We start from the raw sequence: 19,779 nt of genomic DNA, 5'->3' as shown, positions 1-19,779 counted from the left end.
TGCGAGTCGGTTCAGTGTGGGAGTGTGTTGGTCTACGCTGGCTGACAGTCAAAACTCAGGTCGCCGGGTTCCGTAGCCCAGTGCCCTCCAAACATTACGCCGCCTCGAAAATGTCCCCACACCACGAAAGTAAAAGGGTGAACATTTCGCCTGAACGATTTAACAGCATAATGTTAATAAAAACCAGCCGAAAAAACGTGTCTTTAGCATCGATATTTTTTCGATTTGAACTGTTACTGTCATATATGAAACTTAATTTACAAACATTTTGATAACACACACCGTAAGCATAATAAAGGACAAACATGTTATGCATTTAAACCATATTCTTTGGGTCTTTCGGTAAAGTCACGTAGATAGGTTCAAAGAAAATAACAAAAAACTACGACGTTTCGATCGCAACACAAGCAGTCGTCTTCAGGAAAAAAAAAACATGTATAAAATGAAATTACATAGTGTCACGAGAACAAAAAGTGGCCATTATTCCAAATAACATTATTTGCAACATTTTCGAAATATTTGTCAAATACAAGGCCTCCATCTTCATTCTTCTACCAGGGTAATTTCCACTCATCATCAGCCATCATCTAGCCACTGCTCGTTGACTAAAGTTCAGATTTAAATCGGCACAAATGTGTCATGGCTCAACTTCAGGAAAAACTTATCAGGAATGTCTGCTTGATTGGTAGTCCGTTTTAATTAAATTGCCAATATTACTGGATAATAATGCAATCATGAAGGCTTGGTTAGAATAGGCGGGAACGTTTTTTCCCAAACATATTTTCCGTTGGTTTGAGAGTTTGTCAAAAACGTTTATTTTAACGCCCGTCACTTTAACGTGTGGATTCCGCCATGTGCTCGTGCACAAAAACAGCAGAACGCGTGCCCACGGGCGCAAGTTCCACATAATTGCGCAAAATTTAAAGCGTGTAGCCAAAATGTGTTGCCGTAGTTTAGAAACACCTTCAGGATAAATAAAGTAAAGCCTTCCTTCTGTACATTGCAGAAATCACAACATGATTTCGTTTGACGAAAACAATTAAAGGCCATCAGCCTAATTAACTTCTTGCTAGGACGTTGCGATGACAAAATACAAACAAAAACGTCCACCAAGTGGCATTTGTGTTATGTTGTAATTTGCAAAATAGACATACTGTACCTCATTTTTACAAATCACACTGATCTGTTGCAGATAGATATACACATACACACTGAAAGCATAATATAACATGCGGGACTAGGAACTTTATTCTGATACATTTTACACATTTTACCCATTCGCTTTGGATGCTGATATTCATCACGACACGTTTGGTTTTTGGGTGAAACGTGCCATGAGTAATATGATGTCACCATGCAACCTGACGCATTTCTGTTTGTACGTGTAAAGTTTCCATCACCTTCAAATTAAATCGACGAATATTCAGGCCTTGGCAATTTTGTGCTCTACGTTTTCGCACTTGAGCATCTTATTTTCTTCCACTATTTTCACCTGGCGATCACCCACAATGCATTCCTCGCGTGACGTGCCACCCACGTCACTCTAGGGAGCACTGGGATGCCGCACATCGTAGTCCGTGCATCGCCTTGTTATTGTACGACGGACGCATTTTACGTCTAGAGATGATCACACCGGTAAGGTCGTCGTCTACCACTGCACCACGTCAAAAGTAATTCCACTGGGAAGTGAGGCTTCACACGACCTCTCGTGTCAATATATTCGCAACAAAAGTGGCAAAGTTGGCGGTCAAGGGGCCTGGTTACACGTTGTAAAATGTTTCTTTTCAACAGATTTTTGGCAACAGCAACAACAAAAATCGCAGTCACCAACAATGGGGCGAACCACTGTCAATCAATGTGATGCATTTTTACATTCCCCTAACGTGGGAATCTGGCTCACAAACGAGCCGGCGCCACGTAGCCTCCAGACCCGTAATCTTTATTCAGCTTTTTCCTAGAATTGAGACCATATAATACTGGAAGTGATACACTTGAGGTCATGCGTGGTATTGTCATATTGCAGTACGTGACAGATTCACAACATGATACATGTAATTGCGATAACTGCGATATGGTCACAGTATCACAATAACATGGATCATAATAGGATGCTATGCAACTCCAAACATGAAAATGGTACGAGCAAATGTTTTAATGGGATCATATATTCTTCATTTGCCCCAATTTAAATGTGGAAATGATCGGAGAAGTGTACTTGAAAAAGCCCTCTGTAACTGTCTGCGATGATGCACAAAGAGTGGGATAGTACTTGCGTAATATTTGTTTCACATGAAGCCCCGATTAAACATTAAAATGTTTTTTGCTTGTCTATTGCTCCAATGTTGTTCCCGGTGTGCTATCAGCATCATTGTCACGAGACAATGGAGAATACATTCAGAACTCTCGCAGAGAGGCACATCCCCCCCAGATGTCCATGACATCCACGACTCCATCACAGCTTCCATTTGTCAGAAGTAAACGCTGCCGTGGGGGAAAATCTGCTTCGTAACTTTGGACCGCATCAAAGAAGTGGAGAGCTGGTTGTTTGAACAAACTTAGCAAAGCTAATTAGTCAATTTTTACACTGAAATGAAATACTCCAGCCATGGAAGGATGCCTCAATCATTCTGCTATTCAGCATGGGAGCCAAAACGATTTGAATAATGACAGATTCACTATTCTCCTACCACACATATATATAAAATGTTCATGAACATTATAGCAAACTGAATGGACAAATTAGAGGCAAACCAACCATATATTCCATTAATACGATCGTAGAAAAAAAAAAACATCAAAACAACATTATGACTGAGTTTTTCAGACTATAAAGAGGGTATTTGTCTCGGTGAAAATGTATGCAGTCATTCAAGCTGTCAATAAAAATATCTATAAATTATCAGTTCATTGTGGTATTGCATGAAAAATAACAAAATAAAAGTCAGCAGAAGAGTCAGAGAGATGTACTCTCAACACGACTATTCACATTGACGGATTATATATATACCTGGATTGGAGAAATAAGAGGCATAAATATAAATGTATTAATCATCCTTCGTGTGCTGAAAACATAGTAATTTTTAAAACCAATGGAAATTAACTACAGGAAGTTATTTAAGAATGTATAAAAGGCTCCAAATAAATTAGCGATGCAAATGTCAAGTACAAAAGGTTTAATTTTCGATTTTAATATTCTTGGTTCTTTCGGTAAAGTCACGCAGAAGGGAAATAATAAAATAATAATAATAAATACAACATTAAATAAAATTCTCACGACGTTTCGGCCACAACGCAAGCAGCCGTCCTCAGGTGAAGAAACAGAGCTGTCGGAAATGTTTGCTAAACAATTAAAGGTATGTATACAACCCAGAACTATTGGATTGGGCCAAACGCCAGATGATAGGACACTGTAAGAGCAGAGCTTGAAGGTCAGGCATCTACATTCAACCAATTACGGGACCCAGCAGACATGGTGACATTAGACCACTCCGATGTTATATGATCATCTCATCTCATTGTGACTTGGCTTCCCTGTAGAATAAAATGTAAAATGGGGAGTCCCCCCCTCTGCCTCCTAGACATCATAAAATAAAATTATTCATAAACTATATTTTGACGATACTGCATTAGCAGTGGTGCACAAGCACAAATGACAGCAACAAAACTATACATTCGTTCAAAAAAAATATGTAATCGTCAATGTTTTAGGCAATGTCCCTTCTTTTGTGTACCTTTCTTCATAGCCGAGTTTATTTTCAGAGTTAATGTTCATGAATGGTAAATTATATGGTTGAAAGGGTAACAAGAAAGAACGCAGGGCAGAGAGAAACAGAACTAGTCAATTGAAGCAACCATTATCTGCTTCGTGAAATAATGAAATGTGAATGAATGTAGGCGTCATGGAGGGCAAGTCAAGTTCGTAACGGCAGTCATGAGTTTGCTTCAACTGTAATCGTGTACACCTGTTTAATTGTACTTCTTCTTTCACAAAGAACGCAACGTTCATTGGCGTCAGAATTGTTTAGTCGGAGGCAGGGTGGCGCCTTGGGGCAAGACGGTTCTGGATTCTATTCCCAACCTTGGCGCCTTTCTCTGCGCAGTTTGTTCTCCCCAGTTCTGCGTGGGTTTCCTCTGGATTCTCCGGTTTCCCCTCAATGGCAAAAACAAACATACAATGTAACTGGCATTTGTTAAACATCCGAAAACATTCTTGATTTAAAGCTTTTGTGACTGCAGGAATTCATACTCGTGGGTCTTTCGGTAAAGTCACGTAAATAAAAAATAATAGATCACGACGTTTCGATCGCAACACAAGCAATCGTCTTCAGGTGAGAGATTGCTTGTGTTGCGATCGAAAAATCGTGATCTTTTTTTTTATCTACGTGACTTGGCCGAAAGACCCAAGAGTATGTATCCGAAAACTTTACCTGCAAAAAAACGTCTTGAGACTCAATGAGGCTATTCATAATACGAATAAAAACGAGTTTTTTTTCTTTCACCGCATCCGCCACACCACGTGATTGTCGTCAGAAGTCACGTGGGGGAGTGGCGCGGTGAACAAGATGGCTGCGGTTGGAATGTCACTCGAGCAGACGTCATACGGAGATGCAGTCACGTGTAGAAATATTAATCCAAATTCTTTTGTGGTTTAGCTAACGCGTACCAAAAAAAAATGAAGTCATCCTTTTCAGAAAACAAATACTCAGTCTCCCTTTATATGCTTCTCTCAAAATACGTAGAGAAAGCTTGCAATAAACAACAGGAAAAATATTGTTATTCGTGAGCCAGAACTCTCCTGATACATTTCTCAACTTTGCACAACTCTTAGCTGCTTCCGTTTAACATCGCTTTCATCTGCCATGTCCCCGCCGACTCTGCTGTACAGGCCCTGATTTCACAATTTAATCAACTTTTAATTTTGACGGCTCTAAACCCTCCCCAAGCCATGCCAGGACCACAGTTGTGTGTGGGGAGTGACCCACAGTGAGCTAGTAAGCGGAAACTTCTACACTTGTGCCGAATTAAAGTCGGTCACGTCTTGGGAGTGGGGCCTGTACATGGATGTGTCAAGAGGGCATGGCAGCCCATTCCACTCTCTAATTTATGTGCACAATAATTACCTCCATTCTGTCGCTTTTTCCCCCACTTCCAAACGTATGCACAACATTTAGAGGACTTTTTTGGTGCTCGAAACTTTTCGGGAGCGATGAAATGGAATCACACACCGGCACTCACGTTGAGAGGTTGCAAGTGATGATGAAAATGGTGAAGACAAGGATGGTGATGGAAACAATGCCGTTGATGATTGTGATGCTTTAATTTAATGATGATGAAAACGATGCCGTTGTCACCACGACTGCTGCTGATGTAACTTCTGCTGCTGCTGATGAAGATGACGAAGATGATGCAGATAAGGTAGTGTTGCCTGGAAATCATCACGTCCACAACCTCGTCTTGAAGAGTGTTTGGTATTTGTGACGAAACTGGCGCACCATGCTGGCGGGGTACAACACTCACAATGTCCGCACAAATAGATTCAAGAATCTACTTGCTGCACTGTCTTCTGGTCATCTGGCAGCCACGTGATCCACCTGCCCATACATGCAAAGTGACATGTTGCAAGCATCATGTGCACAGTGCCTAGGGGAGGCTCGAAACAGGTTCGGATGTTCACGGTCACTGATGTTGGTCATGAGCGGGAACCGAAGACGAACACTGCTCGCCGGGTTCGTAGCGCGGTGTGCTAACCAACACACTTCCGCTCCAAAGACAAAGATCCCCCGTATAGCCTGAAACAGACTGTTGGGGCAAGTGCTGTTAGCGGGCATCTATCAAGGCTGGCACGGCACACGAGGGGGTGGGTTGCCAGCACCACGCCCGACCGCCTTTGCCTCCCGAGTGATGTTTACACACCGCACCAGGTACTCATTTGAGGTTGAGTCGACCTAGGGGAGGAGACCAAGGACCGGTTCAGATAATCGTCACCGGTGTTGGCCGTGAGCGCGAATCGAACTCGGGTCGCCGGGTTCGTAGCGCAACCGCTGCGCCACCGCTCCCCACACATATAAACACAACATGACCCGGCCATGGCTGACATCAGTGGCAAATGATATCGGAGCTGGACCTGGTCACCCCCACTTGACCTACCCATATTTGACCAGTGTGGTGAAGTATGGTCAAGCAGCTCCATGACTGATATGGTTTTGGGAGGTCTTCATCCAGCAGCGGGTTGACACAGGGCTGGACTTTATATTTGTTAGAAATAGTTTATTATCACCAAAATGTTAAGAGAACCTCTGGCTGCCAGTCCTTTAACCGGTGGCCTAAGCATCGCTGCTCCTCGGCTGGGCTGTCTTTACAGCCTTTGACATTGCTTTTTTAAAATGTTTTAGCTGTGATCTTCCAAAATAAACAATTCACATTTATTTGCCAAGCCAGAGAACAGTGGCTCACGAACTGCGCGACAAACCCAGTGACTTGAGTTAGATTCCAAACATCAGTGGCACCTGTGTTCTTTGCCTGGTGGAGTGTGCACATGGTAGGTGCACATCTGTACTCGAGCGCTTTGCAAGCAAGGCTCGCTGAATCGCCACGGGATAGGGGTCGGCGTGAGTTTGTGGGTTTGGGATATGTTTGAATCATCAGCTACAGCAGAGTCATCATCATCATCATCTTCTGGCATAATTGCTGTGTTCAATTAGTGCAAAGCCATCCTTCGCTTAGCACTACAATATGAAAGTCTCAAATGCACATTTGCAATGCGCACTCGCACGGGATACACGGCTTGGGATTGGGGGGCTCGACATTGTGGGATGCGGGCAACGTCATCACGCAGTCACCACCACGCACTTCGCCGAGCCGGCCAGCCAGTCAGGCAGGAATCCAGGCAAAAAAAAATACAGCCAGCAAAACAAAATTAGTTCTAATACAATATGACAATTGTGTAGCATCTGCAAGGTTAAATATCACGGAATCGCCGCAACTGCTCGTCAATGCAAGCAAGCGGCGAATTTCACGTTGCTTGGCTTCAGCGACGAAGAGGCAGGCGAGAGGGGCGATATAAAAAAAATGGATAACGACAGCTGTGATGGCTGCCTTGTGTTAATGAACAGAAATATGAAATGAATATTCACCGCACGACTGATGCAATACAACGTGTGTTAATGATGATCCTCAATGCGACCTTATCTCAAGATGATGTTCAAAGATGGGATCCATCACTCGCACCTCCGATTAGCGCGGTTGGCTACGTAGGGTGCGAAATAACTTAAACGTAAGTACATGGAGGGAGGGATGTGATTGGGGGAATTAATTTATTTTGAGAAAAGTGTTTTGGTATGGGGCAATGGTGGCTACAGGGCCATTGCACAAGACTACATTATCGGAGGGGGAAACACAGGGTCGAGAAGATCGCAGGGAAAGAGAGAAGTCAGCAGTACAGACAGACGGCCATGGGAAGAAGTTCCAGGCATTCAGAGCAACATAGGAGAAGGGACAACCTTGCATTGAGTGGATGTTGTCTATGGGGTTGTGACATAAGGCAGCCGTTGTTATTGCAGAGGGAGGGTAATGGAGTGAACGGAGTGCCATAAATTCGGAGAGGTAAGCAGGGGAAAGTCTACAGAGGATTTTGAAAGCAGTAAATGTAATTTTGTAGTTTCTCTGGGGATTTTGGAAGCCAATGGCAGGGATGTGTGTATGGGTTTTCGCGACCAGCCTTACAGTGGCGTTCTGGTTTACTTGGATTTTCGAGAGTTATGGGTTTCGTTAGGCCACAGAGTAGAACGTTGTAACAGCCAAAGTTAGAGCAGACAATAATGAATACGCATCTCAGCAGAATAGGGAGTAGGAAAGTGGTGGATATAGGCAGAAGCTGAGCAGGCTGAGGATTGAACCTCATAGAGAATACCAAAACGGGTGGGTTTTTAGGAATAAAGTAACATTTATTGTAGAGTCAACGAAGAAGTAAGCTTAGGGGTTTTTATCAGGATCATGATATACGTATGCAGGATATGCCTGCGGTCTTTAAGGTGTTCATTGAAGATGCATTGGTTAATTATGCTACAACTGTCAGTTACAATTAGAACAGGGAGAGAGAACCATGGTCAATGGAGAGGTACAAAGATGACAGTTAAACACCATGGATGTAGAGATTTCAAGGGTGGTGGGAATAGATGAATCCTTCCAACGATGTTTCCAATTATAGCGGGGTTAATCCAGATGTGGAAGTTTGCAGGAATTAATGGATTTATTTATAATGTTTCAGAATCAGCATGGCGACAGTATTACTAAGGGGCAAGAGAAGCCAGATGAAGGCACGAACAACAGCTGCGATATTAGCAGATCGTGGCGATGTCACCGTCGGAGGTGAGCAGCAGGGGGGTGTCAAGCCAAGGCAGTGGCGAAGCAAGAACAGGATAGATGCGAGGTGGAACGCAGACTGGAGGAATGCCATTCCACATTGTCTCGACGTTTTGGAGCGATAGCCAGCTGATTCTTCACATCTTGCAAGTGGAGGTGACGCCAGAAAGAGTTTATTTACAATGGGCATGGCATAGAAATAACGATGCCGTCCCAAGCATGTATTTTGTTTACACATTTGGGCTACTTTAATATCGTTTAAGAAGGCATTGAGATGGCACAGCAATCCCGATCTATGTTCGCCAAACAACGTATGTGCTTCCTATTGTATGTATCGTAGCACTTTTTAGTTGTCAATTAATTCTTGCAAACGTTTATATGAAGTTATTTTATACGCGAAGATAATCATTAAGTGCCGTTTTAATTACGTCACAAACTGATAGCAAATGTGCGTCATGTAACAGCCCAGTAAAAGCGTTGCATTTGTCCGTTTTGTTTTTTTATTAAGCAAATCTTTGCAACACAAATGATGCGGCGCAAAACCTGTCTGAGCCTTTCTTAAAGAGGCCGCACTGCTCCTGCCCCGGTATTCCTCATCTAGGAAATTGAATTTTCAGTACGCTGCCCACCATTTTTTTGGCTCGTCTACAAGGGCCCATATCTAGAGGTGCCACTGCAAGAAGGAGGGGTGGAGTGGTGGTGGGGCGAGAGGGGCTGGGGGCGAACATTTAAATAAAAAAAATGTAGCCGTGAAGCGAAGTGCCCGCCATGCGACAGACGGGGGATTACGTCTCCCAGTGCTGCGTGGATAGAATGCAAACTCTGGCTCGTATGGCAGCATGCCCACAACCACACATTTCTGTGGCTGGGGTTTTTTTTCATTCGGATCTTGGCCAAAGTATTTTCAAATTAAACATCACCACACCACTGCTGGCAGAGAGGTATTCTAGCAGGCTCGTCTGACTGCTGCTTCAAGATTAGATGCACTCCAGTCACGAGCCAACCGTAGTCAGATCCTAATGTTGCGAAATAATTAATCATTCGGAGCTAACATTTATGTAAGTTTCATACCGACGTCATTGGCAACTGTCATGCCCACACGGCCCATGCTGCTGCTATAGCCCATGGGCCCTTGTGTGGGCCAGAAATCTGTTGCACGTGTGCCTTCATTCTACTTCGTTCTCCCGTCTCTTATTTGTTCCACTACGGCCGCCAAGAGATTCCACACCTTTTTACGCTCAGCATCATCTACATCGTTGTCCCTTTTAGCAATGTGTTGTCCACGTTGATGCCTTCAAAACCTATTTACATTTATTTGTTTCACAATTATTATCTTCAAGTGGGGGGGGGGGGTGTCATTGCTGTTTTGTGTGTACGTGTCTGCGGTTCCCAAACTTGACCTTGTGACCCCCATATTTGTAAGTAATCCCCAAACGTACTCCCGCCACTCCAAAGTGCAATCCCCACCGCGCCCTCAAACTCCCACCTCTCATCTTGGCCTGAAGATTCGACTCCGGCCTTTCTTCCCAGCACCCCAATTTTGTAGTCCTCCATTCCCCTCAGCAAACCCAGCTCCGGCCCAGTCACTGTGAGCTTCCCGCTGACCCCTTAGCAAGCTTTAGGCGTGTGTATCGATTAATCAATTAAAGTTAACGTCCTATGTTCACGGTACATGCATGCGATTGTGCGCCTACAAATTGATGATTTAAAGTTAATGGGGGAGTATGCAAATTGCATGCTAATGTAACCTTTAGGCGAATGTAATGCACAAGACAGAACAAACAATACCAGAGGATATGAGACATACAATACAAACAAAACAGCATACACAACACAATTAATCTATTCTTGAGTAAAAGCATGACCCAGAAGCATGAATTATTGCTGGGAGGGGATAGATCGTCACTTTCCAATCAAGTTATTTGGAATCTTCCAGCCATTCGAGGCTTCTCTATTTTCCCTCATGTCGTATTTTCTATATTGCACGATGTTTCTTTCTTTAACATTTCTCGAAGACGTATTTTCCATGCGTAGCACGTGTTTTCTTATTTGTTGCTCCAACAACACGACACTTTTGCTTATTAAGGCAGCTGTCGCTGACGAACTGTTTTCCATGTTTTTTTCTTTTCGGCAGTTACACCCTTATCATTGACGACGAAGAGCTGAGAAGTTGAAGAAATTTGTTTTCGTAATTTGCTGCACCGTCGTTATTATAGAACAACAGAGTGTCATTGTATAATTCGTTTTTATGTACATATAACATATTACTCATTAGATTAGAACAGGTAGGAGTGCTTTTGGAAAGCTGAAACTGGGAAATGAAAATTGACATATCAATGTGTCTAAAGAAGGACATGTTAACCAATGTGCAATACCTGCTGTGACGTGGAAAAGCAATAAACACCTTCATAAGCGTACGCATGCATAGACCAATAAAGAATACAAAAGGTACGCTTCATCTGCAAGGCTTCTATTTGGCATCAAATTTTCACTTTGGCAAAATTTAAATACCACCTTTATAGTGATTCCTTATGACAGAAAAAAAAACCCCACCGAGGATTTCACAGTGACTGATGTACGTCGAGTACTCTCCAAACCTAATAGGCCTGGGGCCTGTGGTCCTCATGGCACAGCGGGTACTCAGCTCAACACGCGTGGCTCCACAACTTGCTCTTCAAGCTGTCAACCAGCACCCACATGGTACCAACAACGTGGACCATCACCTTGAGTCCTGCCAGTCCCAAAAGAGTGACCCCCACAAGTATCATCGAATCACCTTCACTTCATTACAATGGGAAGCGATGGATTCTCTCATTCACAATCAGCTCCGCCATCACGTGCAGTCACGTCCTAGTGACCACTGGAATGGATTCCGACAAGTTGGTTCTACAGGTCACCTCATGTCCATCATGTTTGGAACTCAAGCCTTGTACATTTTCGAGTCTATGATCACAGCCCTTGGCATTCCTAAAGCATTTGATCGTGTCCAGCATTGTGCACTACTTGCCAAGCTAAATATCATTTGTAACTCTAAATCAGCAAGTCTGGACTACTAACGTTCTCATCTATGCAGCAATTGAACGTAGCCACTCTGATACCTTCGCCATTAACTCTGGGATCCTGCAAGGCACTGTTTTGCCACCCAACATTATTCCAACTTTGTAATTACGATTCGTCATCTTCCACTCACAACGCCATCAGTTTGCTGACGTGTGTAAAGGAGTGAGCTTCTATTGAGTCGCATGAGCCGACAGAGTCACGTACAACGTGCTTGATGGAATTATGTTGCAGCAACCATCCCCCCCCTACTGCAAACACCTGACAGGACCCGACTGAAAAAGGGGTCCTGAGACGAACAAGTGTTATATATATATACATATTTTATGGTTAACACCTATATCCAGCATGGCATGGGGAGGTCTTCTTCCAGTAGTGGACTGACATAGGGTGGATAATTATTATATTATATATAATTGTTAAAATAGCACGAAATTATCAGCCAAACTGCACGGATACTGCTGCAAGGTCGGAGAGAACGTACAAACAAATTCGCATGCAAATGCAGTTGTGCTGTGCACGACATGCACCAGCATATCTATTTTTACACAAGGGAGAGCACTCTCCTCATTACTGATACACAATTTGCATCATATGCATTACAAACTGAAGCGGTTAACGCTTCCTGTTTGATGGTGCATTCTCCATTTTTTCTCGTAATTGCTCCAGTCCCCAATGTTCATATCCATGCTCCGCATTAGCGCAAAACCCAGGCAAAAGAGGCTACAAAGCTGACCAAAAAAAAATCAGATCCACGGGCGAGATGGAGCATGCTGCTGGGCAATTCCATTAAAGGGTGCTATAATCACGAACCCCCCCCACTCCCTCACCATACGCTTCAGTGGATTTGCCCAATAATGCATATGGTCTGTGGCTCTCTCCCCCTGTCTGGGACACCGATGTTTACACCGTTAACATGTCGACTGCATGGCCTGAAACGTGCAAACAGCGACACGTGTGTGAGATGTACACGCAAATGATGGAATCTGTCTTCACAATTAAACCGAGTGAGTTCGACCACAACGAATAGTACTGCTTAATGGAATATAACCGCAATATGAGGACGAGTTATTCACATGAATCGATGCAGACCTGAGTAGGGATTTCGATTTAAAGCTTTCGTGACTGCACGGATTTATATTATTGGTTCTATTGGTAAAGTCACGTAGAAGGGAAATAATAAAATAATAAAAATAAAACATAATAATAATTTTATCTTATTATAATATAAATAAAACATAATAATAATTGTATATTATGTTTTATTTGTATTATTTTATTATTTCCCTAATAAAATAATACAAATAAAACATAATATTTTTTTCTTATTATAATACAAATAAAACATATTAATAATTTTATCTTATTATGTTTAATTTGTATTATTTTATTATTTCCCTTCTACGTGACTTTACCGAAAGAACCAAGAACTACGTAGGGATCTTGTGTTACGTTTCCATTCGTACGGCTCGCAGAGGGAGAATACCGCTATATTGGGATCCTAAGTGTATTGCTAATTCCAAAAGCTCACACAGCTGAATGCGACGCGTGGAGAGTTCATATACATCGCCTTCAGTGTTCATATACAGCAGTGATGATTCCCTGGGTTTATAGAGACCACGGCACTTTGTGGATACATAGGGTTCATTGTTAATGCCTGAGGCGTCGAGAGCCAAACCAACACACACTTACAATATAAGGAGTCCGAAATGTCACCTTATATATTTTTTCTTTAAGGCCACAGTGTTATTGACAAACGTGTTTAGTTTTAGATGTATGGTTCAATTGCAATGCCTACATGTGTGTTTCTTTGTACCTACCTTCTACCATTAACACCTACTCCAATACAATTGGATAAAACTAGATGAAAACCGCTGAAAGTATAAGCCAACCATAATACAGGTTTTTGTTTGGGTTAGATCGCGTAGATATGAATGTGTCGTTAAACCTGCCACCACCCGACACAGCCAATTAGTAATGTTTGTCACGTAAACAGAACATGCCAATTCGTTACTTGTACAGCACACTGGTGTGTTGGAGAGTAAATCCACAACATTTACAATCTGACTACGATGTTTCGCCAGTAATTACAACCGGCATCATTATGCGGCAGCCAGATTGACACGATCTAAGCAAAAAAAACTGTATTATGGATATTGGACGCGAAAGCCTGCGTGTTAAACAGTATAAGCCAAGCTGATACCACATTGCCTCAACTGCCTGCACCCAGCAGCATAAGCACCTGTGTGGAGACAGTGAACAAAACTCCGCACTAATGACCCCGATATTGTACGTATAGACGCAACAACACCATGACTGCAATTTATGGCATGTGCAAAACAAATAAAAACACGTAAAGTATGTTAACTATGTGAAAGGTTATACTAATTTTGATGTTAAATATTGACTTAAAGCTTTCGTGACTGCAGGAATTCATATTCTTTGGGTCTTTCGGTAAAGTCACGTAGATATGTTGAAAGAAAATAACAAAATAAACTACGACGTAATTTTGATATTCATAATTCAATTGATAATTTTGATATTCATAATTCAAAATAATAAGAATAAAAAAATGGGAAAAACATTTGGATTAAAAAAACCCCATCATCCTCATTAACATTCTCCGTGCCTGGAGCTACCAGCGTGGACGCTGCCTTGCACACGGGCAGCTGCTGCAGGGCATCAAATGCAGCAGCAGCAGCAGCGTTGGGGGCTTGGACACTGGCGGATCTTCAAAGAACGCCGCCTGCAACCGTGCAGCCGGGCATCAAGGCCACCAGCGTGGGCGCAGCTCACGTGGAGAGCGACAGCGGTGCACGGGGGGGGGGGGCGGCAGGGACTGGAGAAACCGAATATTATTACAAGGCTAATCGCGGATCATCATTATTATTATTACTATGGAGTAAAAAAATATGCAGAGCGAGTGGAGCTCGATGTGCTCCGACGCAGTCGCGATGTGAAGACGATAAAAAAATTCGCGGCTTGAGGAACGTGGTAAGCCACGTGATTAATTACGCTTGAAAAAAAGGTCGAAAACAAGTAATGCATTTTCTATGTAAGGTATTTTGAATTATTTACATTGTACGCTTTCATTAACAGACCCATTTTAAAGGTTGGCCAGTGGTTACCACATTGTGCTGTGTACTCTGCAACCTGAGTTCGACTCTGGGTCGTGGCTAATCGTCCGTGGCGAGTGATTTCTGAACCAGTGCTGGGACCTCCTCCACCCGTTTTCCAACCCGCACTGCCCAGTGTGGTGAAGTATGATTCAATACCGGCACGGTGTGGGAAGGCGTTCATCCAGCAGTAGACTGACAGAGGGCTGTACATTATTCATATGAACGCTTAAAAACTGTCTAATGTACGATTTTAACTAATATTTGTACCTAAAAAAAGAAAAGGGTTTTTTTTCTCCTGAATGTCTTATAATTATCAGGAGTCTTTACTCCCATTTCACCCAAATTATTGGATGTCAGGCATACGTGACTTGCTTTGATATTAAGTATTACATTAGAACTGTTCTTCAAAATAGTGATGACAGCTTTTGTACTTTTGAGGATAATGTTATCACACTCTTTTATAGAATAGTCCTGATGAAGAAAACCGCGTGACAAACTTTGGCAGATATGCCTTCATTGTTGATTACAAGACATTATTTTAACAAATGAAAACACTCCGCAAATCCAGCTGCACTGGGAAAGTTCTTCAAGAGCTTTCCATAAATTTTGTGGGAATTATGTAAAGTACCGTGCCAAAAGTATGCATGCACCAACGGTACCGCATTCTAGAGAATTGGATCCAAACTAATTTTGGTTCACAAACTGAAATCGGATCAGGTGACTGAGCCGATAGTCTTCAGGGTCAGAATGCGATCATCTAACACGGGGTCACATTCTGATTGGTTAATCAAGCCGTATGTCTGATTATCATTTATCTGGATTTTTAACAGTAAAAAGAAATGTTCTCTTTATGTAAAAAAATTGTATTTCTCACATTCTGTGCATTAATTGTGAACTACAGATTAAAGGCATTGAACTGTGGACGAGTGCTACGATCGTGGTGGTAGCAGCATTGGCTCCCGGTCTCTTCCCACGCACCTCACTCTGCCTGCTCCTGTACAACGCCTCCCGTATCCGCCATTTCCTGCCGCTACGACCCTTGTCCATGTATGTGTGTGTGCACGTTGAACTTCTTTCGCATCGTACGAAGCCGACCGTGCTACTCCATGCCTCAATCGCGTCACGACTCGACTACTTGCAACGCTCCCTTTCTACAGCCTCTCCCAAATCCCTCGTCTGCAAATTCAACAAAATGCCCCTTGCAAGACATCTCACCCGCACCCGTAAATGAGGTCAAACCGCCCCAATGCTCGAATCCCTCCACCGCCTCTCAATCAATTTCGTGGATCAATATCAAGATTGCACTCACCAACTTCAAGATCCTCCGTGGATTTGCCCCTGCCTACCCCTCTCTCTCCTTATTATCTCACCACTCCCTTCCACGCACCTCTCGGCTCCAGGAGCCAAGGCTTTCTGTCCAAGCCCCCAGCCGACTTTCGCCCAACGGGAGGTCGCTCATTCACCTCTGCTGCCCTTCAAAGTCTGGAAGTCCATTCTCCCACACCACCTGTGCTCTCAAATCCCTTCTTGCTCAAGTTCAGGCTCCAGGCCTTCGTTGGGTTTCCTCTTCACATGATTGACCCCTCTCCATGAAATAAATCGGCGCCCTGTTTCTGCACAGCATCTTCAGATGCAGTCACACGTCGATGCTGCACGAATCCAGGTTATACGGTGCGATGGACTTGCCACTTCAGTGAACTGAGAAACGTCAGTGTTGTTTCTCAGTACACACTTAAACGACAACAGAAAAGCTTCGAATACAGCACCAAAAATGTAAACAGCTTGGCAATACAACCCATTTTGATAGAGGGTATTCAACTACGAAAAGAGATGCGTGCATGGCCAAAATGCAAACACACAAATGGGCGCACGAGTTACGTGTGCATAAAACTCACATGTTTGGACTCTAATGCACACCTTCTAATTGTGTTGTAGGCAGGGGTTATTGTAAACTGTGTGGTAAGTTTTGTCACGATTGTTAAAGAGATTTGTAGTTACGTGCCCTTAAGACGTAGAGACAGATATTTTCCAGGCATCGCAATATTCAATTTTTAAACTGTCTGAATGCAATAACGTTTAGGTCCATTAGCCAATGAGACTTCAGGACTGAGCAGCATTGAAGCTGCCAAAATTTTGTAGTGGTTTTCATTTTCCAGGTATCATAAACAGCGTGGGGCCTGTTCGGTGTTCACTTATAGGGCAGAGCCTTCCATGTACATCACGGGACGTATTAAATGGTGTACAGAAAATCAGAAAGCCCTGCTGAAACAACGTTCGCCTGGAAAACATTGGTACAAAAGGCCCGTAAATGAACATAAACTCTCTTGTGTTTTTTTGTGGTGAAACAAAACGTTATCTATGCATCTATGTTTTTATTTGTGAAGTGCCAATCAGCGCTTAGATATATGAAATTATAACTCATGATAGAGATAATCTATAAGTTAGCGGAAGAAATGTATGCAGATCTCGATAGAAAATTTAAACTCACAAAGCACAAAACCTATCCTGTCTCAGCTCACACCACGTGGAGTTCGACATTTAAATTTTTTTTTTAAATGTTAATAAAAAAAAAACGCAATTTAAACAAATCACCTGCTTGTCAAACTCTGATCGATTTCACCAGCAACCTCAGAGCAAATCGCTTAAGTTAAACAGCTCAAAGTTTGTATCGTGAAAGTTGCACCGAAATAAGATGTTTGAAAGTTGTCATAGAAAAAGGCTTATGTTGTAACTTATTCCTTTAACAGTCGGCTCGATGTTGATAGAAAATGCAAAGTAAATGGCATGAATGCAAAGCCAAAGTAAGTGAACGTTTTGTCTGAATTTAAAGTAATTCGTAATGTTGAAGGATATTTGATTTATAATGGCATTGTAATAGGGATGAGTAAAACATCAATTGCATAACAATGTGCAGCTCTGGCGATGCAATCGCGATCGTCGCATTTGAGGGTCGCGATTTGATTCGAGAATCCATTATTTCAATAATGTGGTCAATTTAGCGGCCTCTAGTGGCTGTAGGGAGTCACATGTAGCCATTACATACAACATGTAGGAATTGTATAACGTTTATTGGTCTGCAAGCTGATGCGTGGATCGCGAACTTAATAATCATTATTTGATGAATCGGTGCATGGTTACACCCCTGTCACACATTGTGTTTCATATCCTATTAATAATGAGTGCTTGTGAAAAATGTAATGCAGAATTGGACTGCATAGGACTTATTGGTTGTGTAAGACGTTTAATAAGAAACTACATCAGGTAGTGCGTGTGTACTGAAGTGCAGCATTAGCGCTAATCAGTTGCAACTGTATGCTCATGGTGGAAACGTAGAGTGGTTATTCTGTTGTTGTTGAATGTTACCTTTTGAATGATACGTTTTTCTGTTGTGGGACTCAGCCGATTTCATTCGTCCTGCCGCTTTTGCTCCATATTTTGGTTCTCTGCTCCCCTTTCTGGAGTACTTAACGTGCCCTTCCGCTGTGTGCTTAGATTTGGTGACCTTTGACCTTTCCTTCTCCAAAGCAATGGCTTTCTCCAGAAGGCAAAGATTCCCTTTAACCAAATCAAATTCATCTGAGTGATCTGTGCTGTCAGAACTTGTCGAGTCTTCATCTTCGCCCTCTTCGCAGTCGTCGCTATCATCGCTCCTGTTGTCAAGGCCGCACCCGTCGCGCTCGCGCTCTTCATACTCGCTGTCCCTCTCGCAGTCAATATCGTTGTTCTCGCTCTCGTCGTCTCTGGCCGTGCTGCCTCCCATGGACGGGGATATTTCAAAGGTGGGGGACTTCGAGTTCAGCTGCTCCTCCAGTTTGAGGAGGTTGACCATGTCTGAGCAGCCGTGTTCTTGCGTTTGTACCGACAGGGGGTTTTCGCACACGTTGCTGCTGACGCTAATGCTGCTGCTGCTTCCGTTATAGGCGTCGGCGTTGTCGTCGGTGGCAGGTCCCGGGTGCGGGCGTTCGTCTTCCTGTTGCGAATACTCACTGAGTTTGCGAGCCAGGTCGTAGCATTGATTCCGTAGGCATTCTAGGCTGCTCAAACATACAGAATCTTCTACTTCATCTCTGCCACCGCCGTCTCGCCCGTCTGCGGGAATCTGAAAGTTCTCACCTGGCTTCTCCTGCTCTGAGTAGAAGCCCCGGTTTCCTTGTGTATCAGCTTCCAGTGCCGTAAGATGGTTGTGACTCCTCCAGTCCGAGTCCTGTGAGTCTTCACTGTCACTGGAGCTACCAGTGCTGCCTCGACGCTCATTCATTGCACTATTGGCCACCTCCTCTGCAATTTTCCCCAGGTTCAGTAGAGACTTGGCCACCAACTCCTCATAGTTTCCATACTCGTCTGGATTGCTGTCATCCCTTACATCATCTAGCTGTGTGACCGCTAACACAGACCGGTTACCTGCAAGAGAGCACATTCAAAAGTCAGTATATATCTCTCGTATAATGCAGGTGCTGTCACAGACGCTTACGCAATGTCATGCTGTTGGAAGTTAATTGACTGTACATTGCTGCACTTGCTGTTAAATTATCATATTAAAGGCAAATTATTTTGCTTTGAAGGCTTTCCAAAACTGTCACCTTAAAAAAATTATAATGTTAATTCGAGGCCTCAATATTTGATATGATTTCCTGGTAATTGGCAGCGGGCTACATTCACTCGCAGCTACAAGCATCACACTCTCGCGATCTTCCGGAAAATACCAAAAGAACGATGACGTCATATTTGATTCAGCACCATTAAAAATCTCCAGGTAAAACTGTTGGAGGGTTCCGCTTAAAAAACTAAAACTCTGAGCAGTTCGAGTACCCCCCCCCCCCCCCCATGTTAGGGAAGGGGCACATGGTGGATTTGTTTAAGTTCAAACATTTTCATCCAAGAATCAAACATTTAGATAATCATTATGCTTTTAATTAGGAGCACAGACTTGACGATACGTGTGCCAAAATGGCTGCATATTTAATTTGGGCTTCGACTTCATTTGGCACAAAGCTCAGCTCTGATCATCAAAAGCTAAACTGCGGGTTTGCCTGTTACGTGACAAACATCCCCATTTGCAGAATCCGTGATAAGCGCAAGCATCATCCCTTGTGTGCACGAGGGATATCAGGAGGAGTTTCGTGATATCACCTGCGATTCTAGTTCTGCATGAGTAAAATTGGGAACATGACAAAATTTATTAATCAAATCTTAAATATGAAATGATTGGGTTCTGAGTCTGACATTTGCACTGAAACTTAAG

The 19,779-nt window shown here is 43.1% G+C and overlaps 1 protein-coding gene across 1 annotated transcript in view; it reads right to left on the bottom strand.

The window, feature by feature from the left end:
- LOC144718555 (myelin transcription factor 1-like) overlaps positions 1 to 19,779 on the bottom strand; it is a 112,707-nt gene that overhangs the window by 57,947 nt on the left and 34,981 nt on the right. Inside the window, exons 5-6 of the mRNA XM_078593925.1 lie at positions 17,901 to 18,938; positions 4,079 to 4,150 (exon numbers count right to left, since the gene is read on the bottom strand). Coding sequence (XP_078450051.1) covers positions 4,079 to 4,150; positions 17,901 to 18,938 — 1,110 coding nt within the window. The remainder of the gene's footprint in view (positions 1 to 4,078; positions 4,151 to 17,900; positions 18,939 to 19,779) is intronic.

Source organism: Lampetra planeri, chromosome 5 (genome assembly GCF_965212315.1).
Source record: "Lampetra planeri chromosome 5, kcLamPlan1.2.h2, whole genome shotgun sequence".
Taxonomy (NCBI): domain Eukaryota; kingdom Metazoa; phylum Chordata; class Hyperoartia; order Petromyzontiformes; family Petromyzontidae; genus Lampetra; species Lampetra planeri.
Note: the sequence above shows the minus strand (reverse complement) of the source record. Positions and strands in the feature narration are given on the sequence as shown.